The following is a 21257-nucleotide window of genomic DNA, read 5'->3' on the forward strand; positions in this document are numbered from 1 at the left end:
GCATTGCTTTATGCATACTAGCTGAGATCCCACCAAATACCCTCCCTCCTCCTGGCCTCCCCCCTCCCTTCTCTTCTCCCTCTTCTTCCCTCCTTCTTTCTGGACTATAGTTTTGTTTTATCATTCATATAAATGTGTAGGTGATTATATATAGGTTTTATAATAGTATTGAGTACATTGGATACTTTTTCTTCCATTCTTGAGATACTTTACTAAGAAGAATATGTTCCAGCTCCATCCAGGTAAACGTAAAAGATGTAAATTCTCCATATTTTTATCGCTAAATAGTATTCCATGGTATATATATGCTACAATTTGTTAAACCATTCATGGGTCAGTGTGCATTTAGGCTGCTTCCATGATTTGGCAATTATGAATTGGGCTGTAATAAACATGCTGGTGCAAATGCAAACGTCTTTGTTGTAAAATGATTTTTGATCATCTGGGTAGATACCTAGTAGAGGATCGAATGGCAGGTCTACTTTTAGTTCCTTGAGTATTCTCCAAACTTCTTTCCAAAAAGGCCATATTAGCTTGCAATCCTACCAACAGTATAGAATTATTCCCTTTTCTCCACACCCACGCCAGCATCTGAAGTTTTGGGATTTTGTGATGTTGGCTAATCTTACTGGAGTTAGATGATATCTCAAAGTAGTTTTGATTTGCATTTCTCTGATGATGAAAGATGATGAAAATTTTTTCATGTGTTTGTAGGCCATGCACTTGTCTTTTTCAGAGTCTCTTGCCCACGAAGAAATGGATTATTTATTCTTTTCTTACTGATAAGTTTGAGTTCTCTGTGGCTTCTACTTATAAGACCTTTGTCAGAAAAATAACCTGCAAATATCTGTTCAAGTTTCATGCCCACAAAGAAATGGGTTATTTGTTCTTTTCTTATTGATTACTTTGAGTTCTCTGTGGCTTCTATTTATCAGACCTTTGTCAGAAAAATAACCTGCAAATATCTGTTCAAGTCTCTTGCCCACAAAGAAATAGGTTATTTGTTCTTTTCTTATTGATTACTTTGAGTTCTCTGTGGATTCTACTTATCGGACCTTTGTCAGAAAAATAACCTGCAGAGATCTTCTCCCATTCTGAAGGCTGTCTGCTTGCTTTACTTACTGTGCTCCTGGCTGTGCAAAAGTTTTTTAGTTTGATCAGACCCCAGTAACATATATTTGGTGTTGGTTCAATTGCTGGAGGGACATATTTCTTGGCTCTCTATTCTGTTCCATAAATCTACCTCCCTATTTTCTGCCAGTATCCTGCTGTTTTTGATCACTATAGATTTATAATATAGCCTGAAGTCTGATAATGTGATACCTCCTGATTTTTTTTTTATTTCTGAGTAATGTATTGGCTATTTGAGATTTTTTCTGATTCCATATAAAATGAAGAACTATTTTTTCAGAATCTTTAAAGTATGACAATGGTGCTTTAATAGGGATTGCATTAAACATATAGATTACTTTGGGTAGTTGGGCATTTTAACAACATTGATTTTTGAGTCAACACACCAGACATGAGCATGGTATGTTTTTCCATTTGTTAACATCTTCAGCTATTTCCTTTCTCAGACTTCCATTGTGCTCTTTATAAAGATCTTTCACGTCCTTTGTTAGGTAAATTCCCAGATGTTTCATCTTCTTTGGCACCACTGTAAAAGGAATAGAATTCTTAACTACATTTTCAGCTTGACTATTATTGGGTCTCTCATCCTTGTGGCAGTGGGCTTTGTACCTGGAATTTGTTCACTAGGATTCTCTTTGTGGGAGTCACAGGTTGCCACAGCTGAGATGATGTGTACTTATCTATCTTCTTTCCTATCTCAGCTCCCCTCCTTCAGTTTCAGGGACCAAATCTGTCCAGAATCTCTGCTTCTGGTCAGGAGCCTCTGGCAAAAGTTGCCTCTGGTTGGTCATCTTCCTTCCCCACTACTTTGATTTCTCTATTTTTAGTAGAGACAGCATCTCACTTTTACTCAGGGTGGTCTAAAACTCCTGAGCTCAAGTGATCCTCCTGCCTCAGCCTCCCAGAGTGTTAGGATTATAAGCATGAGCCACTGCACTTGGCTGATTTTTCATTTCTCTGTATTTGTCAAGAATGGTAAATGTGTTCAACATAATTATGAGAAATAATAAAATGTTGACTAAAATAGGAGCTTAATGATGTCTTATAGCTATTACTTTTTCCCCTGTAGATATAATGCCTTAAGAAACATATATATATATATTTTTTTTTTCATTTTTTTTTTTTGCAGTTTTTGGCCAGGGCTGAGTTGGAACCCACCACCTCCAGCATATGGAGCAGGCACCCTACTCCTTTGAGCCACAGGTGCCACCCAGAAAGCTTATGTTTTTAATTAAAGACGTCAGATTCATATAAAATAGCAGTGAAAGTCTCTGATAACCCAACAGATATCTCAACCTCTGATTGGAAGCAAACAAAACCTTGGAGCTGGTGGTGTGGTGGCTCACACCAGTAATCCTAACACTCTGGGAGGCCGAAGCAGATGAATTGCTTGAGTTCAGGAGTTCAAGACCAGCCTAAGCAGGAGTGAGATCCCTGTCCTTAAAAAACTAGCTGGGCGTTGTGGCAGGCACATGTAGTCCCAGCTACTCAGGAGGCTGAGACACTTGAGACCAAGATTATGAGGTTACTGTGAGCTATGACACCATGGCACTCTACTAAGGGCAACAAAGTAAGACTCTGTCAAAAGTAAATAGAAGAAAGAAAAGAAAAGAAGAAAAGGAAAGGAAAGAAAAAAAGAGAAGAAACAGAAAAGAAAAGGAAAGGAAACCCAGGGGCTTTTGACACAGCCACTATCATTCTTTCTCTCTTTTGTAAAGGTCATGTGAGAGCTTGGCCAAAAATATTTTAAATACTAAACACAATTTTAAGCTTTGTTTTTCTTTCAAATACATGTGTATAAAATAATGTACAAATATATCTTATGAATCTGGTATTAATTTCCAATCCCTTATTGCTAGAGCTGTGTCTTTCCTTAAATGTGCCCAAGATATGCTGTATAACAGTGATTTTCAACCCATGCCTGGCACACTGATGTGCCATAAAAATTCCTAAAGATCATTAAATAAATTATTTTCAAAAGAAGTTTAAAGCACATTAAGTATGTTCTTCTTTTAACTCTGCCATTTTTTTTTTTTTTTTTTTTTTAGAGAGACAGTCTCACTTTATTGCCCTCAGTAGGGTGCTGTGGTGTCACAGCTTACAGCAACCTCCAACTCCTGGGTTTAGGAGATTCTCTCACCTCAGCCTCCCAAGTAGCTGGGACCACAGGTGCCTACCACAACACTCAGCTATTTTTTTGTTGCATTTTGGCGGGGCTGGGTTTGAACCTGTCACCCTCAGTATATGGGGCTCACTGAGCCACAGGCGCCGCCCTTTACTCTGCTTTTTGATCAACATAATTTAAGTGTGCCATGAGGTTTAACTATAGGTTCAGTGTGCCATGAGATAAAAATGTTGAAAAGCACTGCTATATAAAATATACATCAAATTTCAAAGACTTCATATGAAATAAAGAATGTAAAATATCTCATTAATTTTTATACTAGTTACAAGTGGAAATGGTAATATTTCAGCTAGGTTTCATTAAATAAAACATATTAACATTAAGATTACTTGTTTTACCTTTTTTTTTTTTTTTTTTTTTTGAGACAGAGACTCAAGCTGTCACCCTGGGTAGAGTGCCGTGGCATCACAGCTCACAGCAACCTCCAACTCCTGGGCTCAAGCGAGTTTCCTGCCTCCACCTCCCAAGTAGCTGGGACTACAGGCCCCCGCCACAACACTCGGCTATTTTTTGGTTGTGGTTGTCGTTGTTGTTTGGCAGGCCTGGGCTAGATTCAAACCCGCCAGCTCAGGTGCATGTGGCTGGCACCTTAGCCACCTGAGCCACAGGTGCTGAGCCTGTTTTAGCTTTTTAAATGTGACGTCTAGAAAATTTAGATTTCTATGTAGCTGTCATTGAATTTCTATTGGACAGCTTTTTTCCCCTAGGGAATTAGTGAGCAATAAGGAAAATATCAGGTCCCATTTATTGATGTCACTTATTGATCCTGTTGTGTATTCCAAACCATTTCATATCCCATGTGGACTTAGGGAGGAGTGTTCTTACTCCTTACAGAGAACTTGTTTTTTCCTACTCAGTATACCCACTTGAGTCTATACTTCTTAATGGTATTTATTTTTATGTTTTTGATTTTATACTGCATGTATTAAAGAAAATGCTAAAATCTCAGGAGGTTTGATTTCCCTCAGCGTATGATCTGTGACAGGTTGGCTGGGATTGTGTGATATCCTCAGAAACCAATTTTTTCCTTCTCAGCTCTCATTGTGTCCTCCAGGAGGCGCTTTTGATCCTCCAAGCACAGGCTGGGAGGATGTTACTGACTCTGCTGACTTGTGACTCTTTCTTCCAGTGTGGACATTACCTAAAAAACATCTCCTTTGTAACGAAGTCATTGATTGGCTCTTGTTGCACCAGCAAGTATCTCTATTGGTTATAACAACTTGGGATTTTGCTATTTAATTTTTTAAACAGCAAAAATAGGCAATCTTTTTATAAATTATCTGATTTGCTTCTTTTTTTATTAAATCATAGCTCTGTACATTAATGCAATCACAGGGTACAATGTGCTGGTTTATATACAATTTGAAATATTTTCATCAAACTGGTTAACATAGCCTTCACGGCATTTTTTTAGTTATTGTGTTAAGACATTTATATTCTACACCTAGTAAATTTCACACGTGCCCTTGTAAGATGCACCCTAGGTGTGGTCCCACCAAGTACCCTCCCTCTACCCATCCTTCCCCCTCCCCGCCCCTCCCGTTCCCCTTTCCCCTTCTTCTTGGGCTATAATTGGGTTATAGCTTTCACAAGAAAGCTATAAATTGGTTTCATAGTAAGACTGAGTACATTTGATACTTTTCCTCCCATTCTTGAGATACTTTGCTAAGAATATGTTCCAGCTCCATCCATGAACCATATAAGAGGTAAAGTCTCCATCTTTCTCTAAGGCTGCATAATATTCCATGGTGTATATATACCACAATTTATTGATCCAGTCATGGGTAGATGGGCACTTGGGCTTCTTCCATGACTTAGCAATTATGAATTGGGCTGCAATAAACATTCTGGTACATATATCTTTATTATAATGTGATTTTTGGTCTTTGATTTGCTTCTTAAAGAGACATTATAAAGTTTTGGCCTTGGCCCCAATTTTATAGAGGAGGAATCTAAGACTCAGAAAAGCTCATGGCTTGCCTATGTTAACACAATTAGGCTTCTGATTCCACATTCTGTGCTTTTGACTCTGTTTCTTCTCTTTACTGTTTTCCTGGTAGGAAGTAATTTGTATCTGAAAACGAAGTAGACAAGCAAACTGTGGAAATTGAGTTATAAAGGCCACACCCTGGAATCTATTCTGTGTTTATTTCAAAGCACCAAATATTTGACTTCTCTGAAAACAGTGCCAAGGTAAATTAGGCAGAACCGGAAACAGGAACTTACATACACACCTATATATTATTGGCAATTTCAGATGTTTGAGTTTCTTTCTTTGTACAATAGAAATTGGAAAAATATTTGTGAGGCCTAGACAAATAGTACATGCTGATAGAAGACTCTCCTTTGTTTATTACTCACTCTTAACTAGAACATGTTCTTTGATATGATTTTTTATTGTGAGAAGACATTTAACCCTACTAACCATGCCCAACACAAACGTCTATGCTCCCTGGCTTTCAGAACAGGACACTTGCTTAAATTTCCCTTTGGTTACATGGTCCTTTTACTTTAAGTCTGATAGCTTTCTGTGTTTTATTCTATTAAATCTAAATTCTTATGCTTACATTTTAAGGGTTTTCATAATCTCACCCATACTAGCCACCCAAATTTTCTCCCACTGCTCTAACAGAATCTTTTCACTCCAGACTAGATTTCCTTACCATACTGTTAAACAAATTTCTTTCCTCTGTGTCTTGTCTTCTGTTCTTTTCTTCATTTTCACTTTCTTCTCTTTTTGGAACTTAAATCCTATGTTTTCACCAGATCCCACCACCATCACTTGGTTTCCTCCTCCTTGTAGCTCCTTAGGGCTCAGAATTTATGCCAAAACATATCTGAGCACTTTTGTATGACCGGACAGGGTTCTTTGTACAACCCCTGACCCTTATTCTTACTGAGAGAGGTAACTGAGGCTAGTAAGAGAGGTTTGTTTACCTTTTAGGAGTTCCCACTCTGACAAATATAATAAAGATCCAGAGTCACCCTCTGGTCCTGTGAGTGGAGCCCAAACTGGTTCTCCTTGGGCTTCTTTGGGTAAAGGTAGCTCCACCTCCTCCTAGACCCTGGACACACACAAAAAACCCTCTGGGAAGGGGGAAGAAAGGAAAAAAGACCCCAGGATGCCCAGCAGGCAAATACAGTGTGCAGGCTGACCTGAAAGAACAAAGACGTGCATGTTTGTTTTTTTCTGACTCTCTACAATGTGACCAAGCACAGCACTTCTATCTTTATAAGACCTTTGCCAGGATTTACCTGGTTTATCACTCTCGGTTACTTATAAGGATAGCCGAATTGCATCTCTTTCTGTCTTATGTCATACATTTCCCCCAAATCAGTTATTTGACAACTCTATTTTGGTACAAATGGTATTTAAGGATTTAAATTGTACAGTTTCATGAATTGTGACATATGCATTTACACCTGAAACTATCACCACAGTCAAGAAAAAAAAGCATATCCATCACTCCCAAGTTTCTTATGCCAATCCTTTCCTTACTGTGCCTTCTTTTTATTTATTTATCTTTTTATTTATTTTTAATTAAAAATCATAACTGTATGCATTTATGGAGTATAATGTGATGATTTGATAGACAATGTGGAATGCTTATATCAAACTGATTATCATAGCCATCACCCCACTTCCTTATTTTTTGTGATAAGACATTTAAAATTTACTCTTACTTATTTTGAAATATACCCTTGCATTGTGCACATTAGGTGAGATCCCACCAAAAGCCCTCCTTCCTCCCACTGATCACCCCACCCGACCTCTCCCCTCTACCTCCTCACCCCTCTCCCTTGCTAGACTATATTTGTGTTTTATATTCTCTTATATTCTCATGACTGTGTGTTTATACATTGGTTTCATAGTAGTATTGAGTATATTACTTTCTTTTCCATTCTTGAGATTACTTTACTATGAAGAATGTGTTCCAACTCCACCTAGGTAAACACAAAAGATGTAATGTCTCCATCTTTTATGGCTAAATAGTATTCCATGGTATACATACACCACAATTTGTTAGTCTATTCATGGGTTGATGAGCATTTGGGTTGCTACCATGACTTGGCAATTATGAATTGAGTTTCAATAAACATTTTGGTGCAAATATCTTTGTGGTAAAATGATTTTTGTTCTTCTGGGTAGATACTTAGTAATGGGATTATGGGATCAAATGGAAGGACAACTTTTAGTTCTTTGAGAATTCTCCATACATCTTTCCATAAAGCTTGCAATCCCACCAGCAATGTGGAAAATTTCTCTCCACATCCATGTCAGCATCTACAGTGAAATGCAAATGAAAAGCACTTTGAGATGTCACCTAACTCCAGTAAGATTAGCCCACATCGCAAAGTCCCCCAAATATCATGCCTTCTTCCCCTTCACTAGGCAAAACTAATCTGTGTTCTGTCGTAAATTAGTCTGAATTTTCTTTTCTCTTTTCTTTTCTTTTTCATCTCACTCTGTTGCTCTGTTGCCCTGGATAGAGTACCATGGTATCATAGCTCACAGCAACCTCAAACTCTTGGGCTCAAGCAATATTCTTGCCTCAGCCTCTTGAATAGATGGGACTATAGGCACCTGCCACAATGCCAGGCTAATTTTTCTATTTTTAGTAGAGACTGGGTCTCACTCCTGCTCAGGCAGGTTTCATACTCCTGAGCTAAGGCGATCCACCCACCTCAACCTCCCAGAGCACTGGGATTATTGGTGTGAGCCACCATGGTTATCCTAGTTTGAATTTTCTGATATTTATTTAACTGGAATTATATAGTATGTATTGTTATTTAGGGTTTATTTCACTGAGCACTCCCCTATTGTTGCATGAATAAATAATAAATAATTCATTCTTATTGCTGAGTAGTTTTCTTAAATTTATCTGTCTGCCTGTTGATGGACGTGTGGGTTTTTGACTGTTACAAAAGAAGCAACTATCAACATTTATATAAAGACTCAGAGTGGACATACACCTTTATTTCTTGGGAGTAAATATCCAGGAGTGGAAAGATTAAGTTAAAGTGATAGCTTTGGCTCAATTTCTAAAGACACTCCTAAACGGTTTTCCAATGCGATTCAAATTATAGTCAGCAGCGTAATGATTGATCAATTGTCTTCATCCTTCCCAATACTTGTTATCAGTCTTTTTAACTTCAGCTATTCTGATAAAGGTACAATAATATCATAGTTTTGACTTGTATTTCACTAATGGTTAATGACGTTGAGTATCTTTTTGTGTGCATATTGGCCATACATATATCTACTTTGGGGAACTGTCTAACTCTTTTGCCCATTTTTTCAAATTAGGGTTCTTATTACCAAGTTATGAAAATTATTTATGTAGGCTGGGCACAGTGGCTCATGCCTGTAATCCCAGCACTCTGGGAGGCTGAGGTGGGTGGATTGCCTGAGCTCACTGGTTCAAGACCAGCTGGAGTCAGAGTGAGACCCCGCCTATAAAAATAGCCAGGCATTGTGGCAGGCACCTGTAGTCCCAGCTACTCCGGAGGCTGAGGCAAAAGAATTGCTTGAGCCCAAGGGTAAAAGGTTGCTGTGAGCTATGATGCCACAGTACTCTACTGAGGGTGACAAAAATGAGACTCTGTCTCAAAAAAAAAAAAAATTACTTATGTATTCTAGATGCAATTTCTTTGTTGAATATATGTTTTGTAAATACTTTCTTCTACTCTGTGGCTTACATTCCATTTTCATAACAATGGATATAGAAGTGAAAGTAAAAGTTTTTATTTTAAGTCCAATTGATTGATTTACTTCTTTTAGAGTTTGTGCTAACTCTGACCCTAACCCAAACATTTTTCTCCTGTGTTTTCTTCTAGAAGTTTTACAGCTTTAGTTCTTACATTAACGTCTATGATCTATTTTGAGTTAACTTTTTACATGGTGTGTGGCAAGGACTGAAATTAATTTTTTCACCTATGGCTATGCAATTATTTCTAATTCTTTTGGCATGTTTGTTGAAAATTAATTGCCTATGTATGTGTGGGTTTATTTCTGGACTCTATTCTATACCATTGACCTCCATGTCTGTGTTTACACAAACATCCCATTGTTATAATCAATATAACTTTATAATGAGTCTTGCAAAAGGTAACATAAATACTCCAACTTTGTTGTATTTTTTCCAAAATGTTTTGGCTACTCTTTTCTTTCTTAATAAAATTTGCATATAGGCCTTAAAATTAGCTTGTCAATTTCCACAAAGAAGCTTGTTGGGATTTTGACTGAGAGTGCATTAACTTCATTGATCAGTTTGAGAAAAGTAGACATCCTCACACATTTAATTCAATTTATGAAGATTGTATATCTCTTCATTTATTTAATTCCTTTAATTCCTTTCTAATTTTTACCAATAATAATTTGTACTTTTGGTGCTCAGTTCTTTCATATCTTTGGTCAGATTTATCCCAATGTATTTTATTTTTTGATGTTATTACAGTTGGTATTTCTTGTTCAATTTCAAATAATCGTTCATTGTTAATATATAACCACCCAGCTTTTTTTCATACGGATCTTATATCCTGTGAATTTGCTGAACTCACCTATAACTCCAGTGCCTTTATTTTAGATTCCGCAGTATGTTCCACATTGTCAATCATGTCTTCTGCAAATTTTGCTTCTTCCTTTTTCATTTGTAGATGTTTCGTTTTTCTTGGCTCATTTCACTGTCTAGAAACTTTAGTATACTGTTCAACAGAAGTGGTAAGAGCAGACCTCCTTGACTTTTTCCTGATATTTCTGTCTTTCAACAATATGACTGACACTAGCTTTACATTCTATGGAAAAGCCCTTTGTCAATTTGAGGACGTTTCCTTCTATTCCCAGTGTGCTGGGAGTTTTTAATCAAGGATATAAACATGGGATTTTCTTTTCAAACATTCTGTGGCATCTATTGAGATGATCACATGGGCTTTATTGTTTAACTGGTAACATGTTAAATTAGATCGATTGGCTTTTGAATGTTAAAAAAAAAATTTTGTATTTCTGTGATGAAAACTACTTGGTGGTAATACATTACTATCGTTACATATTGATAGATTCAACTTGCTAAAATTTTGTTAATATTATTGCATCTGCATTAATGAAGGCTTTTATAATGTTATTATTACAAAGTTGTTTTCTGATTTGGGTATCAGAATGATGGACATATTTCATTCTCTTCAATTTTCTGGAAGAGTTTATGTATAACCAGTATTATTTCTGCCTTAAATGTGTAGTAGAAATAACCACTAATGCCATCTGGGCCTGAGTTCTCTTTGTTGGAAAGTTATTTGGTTGTTAATTTCTATAACAAATATAAAACTACACACGTCATCTTATTTTTAACTGAGTGAGCTTTTGGTAGGCTATATCCTCCAGAGATTTTGTCCATTTCATCTGTGTTGCCTCATTTTTCGGCATGAAGTGGTTTTTAACACTCCGTTGATCTTATCATGTCTATAGGATTTGTAATGATGTCCTCTCTCTCTTATCTGGTATTGGTAATTGGTGTCTTCTCTCTTTTTATTCCCTTATCAGTTTGATTAGAGGTTTATGAATTTTATTAATATTCTTAAAGAATCTATTTTTTTGTTTCATTGGTTTTCTCCATTTTTTTTCTGTTTTTTATTTTTTAGACTTATTATTATTATTCTATTCTCCTGGTTACCTGTGTTTTAATTTGCTCTTCTTTCTCTAGTTTTTTAAGGTGGAGTCTGAGATTATTGAGACTTTTTAAATTTTTTTATTATGGGCTAGGAGTTTCGTTTTAAGCAATATTATGTTGGCATCCCACAAATTTTTGCATATTTTATTTTCATTTTCAATCACTGTGGAATATTTTCTAATTTCATATTTAATTTCTTCTTTGACTCACGAGTTTTTTAAAAGTTTGTTATTAATTTCTAAAACTTGGAGATCTTCCAAATGTTTTTAGTTACTGATTAGAATGATGCCACAGCACACTACCCAGGGCAACAGTGAAACTCTGTCTCAAAATTAAAAAATAAAAAGAATGTGTTTTCTTCTGCTATTGGGTAGAGTGGTCTATAAATATCAATTAAGTCAAGTTAATTGATAGTGTTAAGTCTTCTATATCCTTATTTTCTGTGTACTTGTTCTATCAATGAGATAGATTTCACCACTCTAATCTCCAATCATAATTGTAAATATGTACAGTTCTCCCGTCAGGTTTTATTAATTTTTGCTTCAAAGTATTTTGAAGCTCTATTATCAGGTACATAGACATTTATAATTATCATGTTGCCTTAATGAATTGGCTTCTTAAATATTACAAAATGACTTATCCTAGTAATATTCTTGCACTGAAATCTACTTTGTCTGACGTTATAATACTGTGGCTACTTCCCTTTCTTTTTGATTACTATCAGCTTGGTATATCCTTTCTAAAATTTGACCTATCTGTGTCTTTATGTTTAAACTGTGTTTTCTTACAAACAGCTTGAAAATACTTGGTTGACTCTTGCATTTTTAATAAATCCAACAATCCTGTCTTTTGATAGGGGGGGTTGACTGTTTACATTTAATGTGATTATTGATTTGATTAGGCATAATTTATTATATTTATTTAGTCTATATATATTTATTTATTTCAGATTAATATGAGAGTACAGATGTTTAGGTTACATTGCCTTTATTTCTAAGGTAAAGTTCCGGTTGTGGTTGAGCCCTTCACCCAGGGGGTGTGCTGAGCACCTTCACATTCTCTGCATCAAGTGAGAACCTGCCAATCACCCTCCCTACTCCGCTTGCCCCTTTCTGTCCTCTCTCATTCACCTCACTAGAATATACTGTGCTTTCCTTTTGTGTGGGAATGTATTGGCTATATGTTGGTTTCGTATTAGTATTGAGAGTTAGAAGTGGGGTCTCTCATGGAGGAGAAAAGTAGAGCCCTTCATATTACTATGGAGTACACTGGTACTTGTTTTTCTACTCTTGTCATACTTTACTAAGAGGAATGTGTTTCAACTCCTTCCAGGTAAATACAAAAGAGCAAAGTCTCCATCTTTTCATATGGATGAATAGTACTCCCTGGTATACATATACCACAGTTTGTTAATCTATTCATGGGTTGATGGGCACTTGGGTTGCTTTCACACTGTGGCAATTGTAAATTGAGGTGTGATAAACATTTTAGTGCAAATGTCTTTGTGGTAAAATGCTTTTTTTTCTTCAAGGTAGATACCTCTGGTGGTTTGTATTTTTATGTGTAGACTCAGATTTTCATCTGGTGTTTTCTTTCTGCCTAAAGGACTTCAACATTTCTTGTAGCTATAGATCTGATAGCATTGAATTCTTTTAGCCTTTGTGAAAATATATTTTATTTTTTTTTGTTTTGCATATTTAGAAACATATTTTTTGACCTGAGAGTCTTTTCTTTCGGGGGGTGTAGGTATATGATTTTATTAACATATAAATCATATACCATATAATATACACATTTGAAGTATATAGTTTTATGGTTGTGTAATATGGTCATAGAGTTATACAGTCATCACTATAGTCACCCCAAAGAGAGAAACTCTGTATGCTTTATCTGTCACTATCCGGTTTCCATCTCCAGTGGCCCTGGGAATACTACTTTCTGTGATTACAGATGTGTCCATTCTGGAATTTTTATCTAAATGGAACCATACAATATGTAGTATTTTCTGGCAAGTACTTTTGTTTACCATAATGTTTTCATGGGACGTGCATATTGTAGTATGTATCATTATTTCATTTCTTTTGTATTGTCATCATATTGATAGACCACAATTTATCTGTTGATTCTTCAGTTGGATGGACACTTGCATTATTTCCATTTTTTTCTATTATGCATAATGCTGTAATGAGCGTTTGTGGACCAAATTTTGTATAGAGGTATGTTTTCATTGCTCTTGGTTATCTACCTGGGAGTGGAATTATTGCATAATATGATAACTGTATGTTTAAACTCTTGAGGAACTTCCAGACTATTTTCCAAAGTAGCTGTACCATTTGATACTCCTACTAGCACTGTATAGCAGTTCCCATTTCTCCACATACTTGCCAACACTTGTTATTATCTTTTTAATTATAGCTGTCCTAGTGGGTATGAAGAAGAACCTCGTTTGTGATTCTGAATTACACTTCTCTGCTAGCTAATGATGCTGAGTATGCTTTACTACTGGACATTTTCTTTGGAGAGATATCCACTAAAATCCTTTGTCTGTTTTCTAAATGAGTTATTTGTCTTTTTTATTAATGAGTTGTAAGAGTCCTTACATATTCTGGATACAAGTTCCTACCAAATATATGAATTGCAAATATTTTCTTCTGTTCTGTGTGACTGTCTCTCCGTTTTCTTAATGGTGCCCTTTGAAGCACAGAAGTTTTATATTGATGAAGTCCAATTTATAATCTTTTTTCTTTTCTTGATGTTATTTTTTGTACTTTTCGTGTCACATTTAGGACATCATTGCCTGCTTCCAGGCTAACCCCTCTATTTCTCCTAAGAGTTTTATGGTTTTAGCTCTTGCATTTAGATTTGTGATCTATTTTAAGATAATTTTTTTAATGTAGCATGAGGTAGGGTTCAATCTAATTATTTTGCATGTGGATATCCAGATGACCTAGCTCCATTTGTTAAAAAGACTTCACTCATCTTTGAAAAATATTTTCATTTGGGGTACAAATCTAAGGTGTCCATTTAAAAAATTTTTCTTTCTGAACTTTAAAAATATTGATCTATTGTCTTCTCACTTGCATGTTTCTGGAAAGACGTCTCCTGTCATTTTATCTGTGTTCTTCTGTGCATATTGTATATGTTTTCTCTAGAATCTAGACCAGTGTTTTTCAAACTTTCTTATCTCCTGGCACACTTGAACCTATAGTTAAACTTCTGTAGCACACTTAAATTATGCTGATCAAAAAAAAGGAGTAAAAAAAGAATATGCTTTGAACTTTTTTGTACTTTGAACTTCTTTCAAAGGTAATTGAATTAAGAATCTTTAAAATTTTTCAGAGCACATCAGTATGCCATGGCACACTAGTTGAAAATCGCTGATCTAGGGTCTAGATGCTTTTCAAGTTTTTTTCCTTACCACTGGTTTTTAAAAATGTGATGTGCATTGGTGTCATTGTCTTCATATTTCTTATATTTAGGGTTCATTGAGCTTATTGAATCTGAATTTTCATCAAATTTGGAACACTTTCATTCATTATTTATTCAAATATGTTTTCTTTATCTCTTTCAGGGACTCAAGTCACATGTGTATTGGGTTGTTGAAGGTTGTGCATACTGATGCCCTGTTTGTGTCCTTCAGTACCTTTTCTCTATGTGTTTATTTTTGAGAGTTGATATCACTACATCTTCAAACTCAGTAGCATTTCCTTCTGCAGTGTCCAATCTGCTGTTAATCCCATCCAGTGTATTTTGCAGCCACTGGGTTTTTTCACCTCTCTAAGTTTGAGTTAGATCGTTTTTAAATCCTTCTTGCTTCTTTTTTACATGCTTTCCTATAGCATCTTGAATATCGGTATATAACTGTGTTGATGCTCACACTTCTCTTCAGTGAAAGACTCAACTACAGCATGGACTTTACCTAACAAACACAGACAAGGTAACCTAATCATTTGTACCCTCATATTAAACTGAAAATTAAAAAAAAAAAAAGAATGCAGATAAATCAAAATCCCAGAAAATCTACAAAAGTAGGCAGCCAGTAATTAAGAGCTCTGGACTTTCCTATAAAAGTATATCTGGGGCGGCGCCTGTGGCTCAGTGAGTAGGTTGCCAGCCCCCTATACCAAGGGTGGTGGGTTTGAACCCGGCCCCAGCCAAACTGCAACAAAAAAACAGCTGGGCATTGTGGTGGACGCCTGTAGTCCCAGCTACTGGGGAGGCTGAGACAAGAGAATCGCCTAAGCCCAGGAGTTGAAAGTTGCTGGGAGCTGTGATTCCACAGCACTCTACTGAGGGCAACAAAGTGAGACTCTGTCTCTAAAAAAACCCAACCAAACAAACAAACAAAGAAAACAAAGGTTATCTGAATACTAGTCAAGGTAAATATAAGGAAAGTAATAATCATACTATTTTGAAATTTTGCTTTTTCCACCAGTAAATTATTATTGATTCTAGTCTAAGTAGAAACAAGAAAAATTAAAGTCACTTTTTATTATCTGCTTTAAGATCTGGTGGCATATAGTAAAAAAGCATATTGCTACTTCATTCACTCCCTCCACAACAAACATGCCTTCATTCAACAATAAATACAGAGTGTGCCAAAAAAAGTAGGTGAAAACTGTATTGTATCCAATATTACAAATATTCAATAACAAAAGATGAATACAAATCACATTTGAGCACCTCTTGTAAGTGCAGAAGTCAACATGACTTGAGTATTACAATTTTAATACAGTTTTTGTTCCTTTCTTAAAATAGGTATGCATTTTGGGGGCATTCTCTGTATATTCCAGATTTTGTTTCTGGTGGAGATATGGGATACATTAATTATCTTGATCATAGTGATAGTCTCATGGGTGCATACATGTGTCAAAATATCAAATTGTACACCTTAAGTATGCATCTTATTGTAGGTCAGTTATACTTCAATAAAGCTGTTAAAGATATGAGATTGGTGGATCAGAGTTGGGATGTGAGAGAAAAGAGGTGAAGGATGGTTTGGGGGATGAACTTTTGGCTTCAGCATTCAGAAGACAGGAATCAAATTGTCATTCTTATTCCTAATTAAGATGGGGAAGCCTAAAAAAAGCAGAGTTTGAGAGGAAAAAAAATAAGGAGTTTGGTTTTCACATATTAAGTTAAGAGATGCCTCTTAGACACACCTCCTAAGATTTTAAAACACATTAATACACAGAAAAGAAATGAATGAATGGCATCAGGACTTGGATGGAGAATGCCTGTCCATGACTTTACCATAGTAGATTCTCTCCAGACAGCATTGGAGAACACTGGACCAATGGGACCTCTCATGGCCCTGCAGGCAAAAATTTGTGAGCATCTCTCACCTTTTTATTCAAAATTATGGATTATATAGATGGGCCACATTCTTTCCTCTTGCTTTTAAAGAATTAATTTGGGAAACCAACTAATGAGTTTGCTGTTCCAGGTTTTAATGAATAACCTTAGCAGAGACTACACTGAGAAGCCTCTGGGCAAATGCAAAGTGCTCCAACTAGGACCAGAGCATTGCAGCCACTTTTCCCTGGGCTAACCTGATTGTGCCCTTTTTGAAACAAAAAAATTTCACATAAAGATAATTCAATTATATTATGATTTCAATGGTATTTTTCTCCCCAGCCAGAAAGAAAGTACAAAAATTATTTGATGCTTGATGGAAATTGTGATTAAAAGAGAGGGTACTTCCCGGGTTTGAATCTCAGCTCCATCACTTATGAGGTATGTGAATGCCTTAATTTACTCCTTTCTTAAATGAGGATCATAATAGTGGTTTTCACTACAATAGTACTCGGAGGTGCTACTGTAGTGAAGATTGAAATGAATTGATATGTATAAAGGCCTTGGAAGAAGACTAGGCATAAAGAAAGCACTCAGTAAATATTAGCTGCTATTATTGGCTTTCTATATTCTTACATTCATTCTTTAGTCATTTTTATGTCAGTTTCCGCTAAGTTGTAGACTTCTTTACGTAAGGGTCACCTGTCTTTTGACTCCCATCCTCTCCCACACCACATTAGTGCTTTATCCAGTGTCTGGCATGACATGGTAGCATAAAATGGAAGCTCATCACATTTGTGTTGGATTAAATTACTTCTTCCCTATGGATATAAATTTAGGAATCTCAAGATATCAGTCCAAGGATCAGTATCTACCTGTATTTCCTCTCCTTCTCTCTTAAAAACCAAGCAGCCCACTGCCTCTACTCTACATCCTCAACCCACCATTCCGCTCATCTCCCCTCTTCCTAATCGAGTGGGATTATGGAACCCCTGCGAGTATGAAGGGCTGGAAATCTGGAATCAGAGACTAACAGCGGCAAATTGTGGTTGAGATTTGGTAGTTCGTAAAACGAGGTACCACACCAAGAACAGGAAGCGGGGAGCGACGTGGGTGGGATGGTTAAGGATGCATCAGAAATCAGAAGCTGCGAGAAGGCGCCAGAAGGGACTTGTTGGGATGGCGCAGGGTTAGGGACCCAAGTACACAGAGAGCGATGAGCAAATGGAATCACGCGGAGGTTCGACTGCAAAGGGAAGCGATTGGACGAGGGAGAAGATATAGAGTCCCGGTTGCCAAGGCAGCGACCGGAGGAGAAGGCCCCGGGAGGAAGGAGGAGCTCCGGGTCTTCTCCTCCTTCTCGAGGTCCCCCTGCATCCTCCCCGAGGCCCAGCTGACGTGTCAGCCGGGAGCGGCTCGGAGCTGGGCGGGCGCCGCCCCTCCGCGCCCCGCCTCCCGCCCGCGCCCTGCGCTCCGCCCACGTCACCGCCCGGCGGCGCCCGCCCCGGCCTCCTTCTCCGCGTCACCGCCTCCCGGCTTGACCACAACATGGCTGCGGCGCCGGGGCTGCTCTTCTGGCTGCTCGTGGTCGGGGCGCCCTGGCGGGTGCCGGGCCAGCAGGACCCGGGCGCCGGCCGGCGCTTCTCAGAGCACAAACTCTGCGCGGACGACGAATGCAGCAGTGAGTGCGCCAGCGGGCCGAGCGGCCGGCCTCGGGGGCTCCGCCGCGGCGCCGCCCGGGCTTGCGGGGAGCAGGAGCTCGGCAGCCCGGCGGGCCGGCCTGGTGGGGGTCGCAGCCGGGCGGGCGAGCGCGGGGCTGGGGTAGCCCCGGGTCCCTGCGTCTGTCCCCTGCGGCAGTGCCAGCGCCCGGGCCAGCCGCCCGGATCCTGGGAGGGCAGCACCTCTCCCACTTGTTGCCAGCATTTTATTTTCCCAGTGCTGAGGCGAGCTACTTGTTGGGGTGGCGCCCGGTTTCCCCAGGGACCACTCACAGCGTCCCCCCTCACTTGACCCGCTCAGCTCCCGAGGTAGATGTGGTTGCGCGCCGCGCACTGTAGGCTCCCCACGCTGCAGCCGAGCTCTTTCCTGCCCCCGCCACGGGGACAGCGATGGGTGCAGTACCCGGGCAAATGCGCTAAGGGCTGGGTGGGCGTTTTCCCGTGGCAGCTCGGCGGTGGGGCTCCTCCAGAAAGCTCGCTGCGCTGCCCCTTTGCCCTTCTGCCTCACTGGGATTTGGCTTCATACTCCCTTTTGAACAGGGGCTGGAGTTTAGGTTTGGGACGAGCCCGGAGTCCAAGCACGCAGCGTGTTCCGAGGTCTCGGCTCGGACTCTGCCTCAGTCCTGTCATTTTTGTACCTAGAAGCCTCCTTGCAAACTGCCAGGCTGGGCAGCAAGAAGGCCAAGATCTTATGCTCTCGAAAAGAGGCCAAGGATCTGCACCGGCCACCTGGGATCGGCAGCCTCTTCTGTGCGCAGGAAGCGGAATTTCTCCCAAGTTTGGGATTGGAGGTGGACGGTGGGGAGGGCACAGATCTTCAGACTCACATGAAGAGGGTTATTACAGTAAAAATAGTAAATACTCCAAGGGTGTCATAAGCCTAAACTAGCCTTAGCGGTAGCTTTTTGTGTTGTTGGAACCTCTTCCTATGTGTCTGTCTCACCAGGGTCGTTCTTATGGTCTCCTGCGGGCCTCAAATAACCTTGTAACGTAGAACCGCTACGGAAACGGTTGTTCATAAATTATAGGCAATAATATGTAGAAAAACATTTTAAAGGGCTTAGAAGCTACAGTTCAGCTACTTATGTCCAAATTGCTGTTATCAAAAACAAATTTTATGATTTGAAGCGTTTGTATCAATACAACACCATTAAAGAGAAGAAAGGAGGTAATCTCCAATTTCTGTTAAGCGATTCCTGGAGGTAACCAACCCAATGGGTAATGTAAATAAACACTGCAAAAGCGGAGCAACTGCCATGATTATTCCCTTCGTTTTTTGGAGCAAAACCAGGTATTTATCCATTTGTCATTGGATATGGCACAATATTTTCTATTCTTTATTCTTTTGAGCACTGCCCTACTTGGATTCCTCAAAACAAGTTACCTAGAGAATCATAGCTGATGCTTTCCTAGTACTGAGACATGGTGTTAGAAGAGCTCAGAGCTGTAACATAACTTGAGAAAGGGTGTGTGCCCAAACAGATGTAACCAAACCCAGCAGGCAACAGCAGGAATAAGATTTGGGTCTCTTGTGTTTATTAAGGTGTTTGTATGTAAGGTGCCTCCGTGTGCTTCTAAGACAGCTGTTCCTCAGTGTGCCTTATGTTGTCATCTGATGTATTATTATAAATCCTCAATGATCTCTTCTCAAGGGGGAGCAAGAGAAACATTGCCATTTCCAATTCTGATAGAATCGTCAACCTTAAGTTGCCCATCACCTGCAACCTTCTTCTCGCCCAATTATATCTAAATGAAAAGGCTGACATGTTTGAAAATAATCAGATTTTAGCTTTGGAAAACAAATACCCTCCAAATCTATGGGTTTTTTCCCCTCAAAGATGTTTTTAAAGATGTGCCTTTAATGTAATGTTTTATTGCTAACTGGTTTTTGGAAAAAGTGTTATTTCCATTTCATTCTTCTTTGTTTCTGCTATTTAAGTGCACTTATTGTACATTTCATCTTACATCAGAAACTGTGTATTTGGTCCATGAAAAGAAAAATACTGCTTCTACCAGTACTAGATCTAGTGTGATTTAAGTCCTGCATTTTAAAAGCATAAAGGTAACTACTGACCTAGTTTCATCACTTTGCTTGATCCCTGCTACCTGAGATGTCCACTTTTGATTTTGTTTATAGAAAAATATAAATCTGTATTTATATTTTGCAACCTTGCTAATGTTGAATTCAGGCAACATTATTTACTTTGAGAAAATATTGCCTTGTGATGTGATTGGATCAATAATAGAGTGCAATAGATATCCTTTCCCTTTAATTTAACCAGATACTGTACAGAGAGAACAACTTGGCTGCAAATGAAATTGACAGTGTTTTCTGCTGCATAGTAGCAGTCCCAGCCACTTAAAGGTAGTGCCTTTTAGTGACTAGTTCATGTTAATTGACTCCTTAGGGGTTCCTGGGTGCTTTTCCCAGTTCCCTACTACCTCTGTGTTTGAATTAACCCATTGCAAAATGAAGCTTTTTATGATTGTGAAACAGAAAAGATGGAGGAGGAGTAGGTTAGACAGAGAACCCAGAGCTTCAAGAGAGCCGCTTGAGAATAGCCATGTGTGGTTATAGATTTGCTTCTTGTTTCTCAGTATTATCCACAAAAAAAGGGGAAGGTTTCTCTTTCTCCTGTCTATTTACAGAGGATGTTGTGATTTATACCGATAAAGGATTTTAGGTACTTTGAGCATATGAATTAAAAGTGATTCCAGAGAATGAAAATTTGATTATTGTTTATGGTGGGATTTCTTGATAAATGAATATGAATTATGAAAGCTAAATCCTGACATCTGGGTTTTTTATTTTTTTTCTTTCTCTATATACAGTGTTAATGTACCGGGGTGAGGCTCTAGAAGATTTCACAGGTCCGGATTGTCGTTTTGTGAATTTTAAAAAAGGTGACTCTGTGTATGTCTACTATAAACTGGCAGGGAGATGGCCAGAAGTTTGGGCTGGAAGTGTAAGTATAATTTTGACATACTTTATTTGCTTACTTTTTATTAGGTTGTTTAGCACTAGAAACATACATGTGTTTTCTTGAGGTCATTGATGGGTTAACACGTCCTCTTTGCTAGACTGTGAAAAAATAAGATGGCCCTGTCTCCATAGGAGGCCTTGGGCTGCACAGAGCAGGGGCTCAGCAGAAGTTTCTGAAACAGAACTGCACCAATTCTGGCTGTTGCCCCTCAGCTCCAGCTTCTAAAATGCTCCATGCATATTAAAGGTTGAAATGTTGAAAACCTGAATATTCTTGACCT

The 21257-nt window shown here is 38.4% G+C and overlaps 1 protein-coding gene across 5 annotated transcripts in view; it reads left to right on the plus strand.

Annotated features, from left to right (window-relative positions):
* The first annotated feature begins 17810 nt into the window (after positions 1 to 17810).
* MIA3 (MIA family member 3, ER export factor) overlaps positions 17811 to 21257 on the plus strand; it is a 59957-nt gene continuing 56510 nt past the window's right edge. For 3 of the 5 annotated variants that reach the window (XM_023513915.1, XM_023513916.1, XM_012805909.2), the window contains exons 1-2: positions 17811 to 17956; positions 20826 to 20959. In XM_023513915.1, the coding sequence (XP_023369683.1) occupies positions 17824 to 17956; positions 20826 to 20959 (267 nt within the window). In that variant the 5' untranslated portion in view covers positions 17811 to 17823. The remainder of the gene's footprint in view (positions 17957 to 20825; positions 20960 to 21257) is intronic. The other 2 variants (XM_023513917.1, XM_023513918.1) reach the window with 1 other exon arrangement.

The sequence above is a fragment of the Otolemur garnettii genome, unplaced genomic scaffold (genome assembly GCF_000181295.1).
Source record: "Otolemur garnettii isolate 467f Iridium unplaced genomic scaffold, OtoGar3 scaffold00045, whole genome shotgun sequence".
Taxonomy (NCBI): Eukaryota; Metazoa; Chordata; class Mammalia; order Primates; family Galagidae; genus Otolemur; species Otolemur garnettii.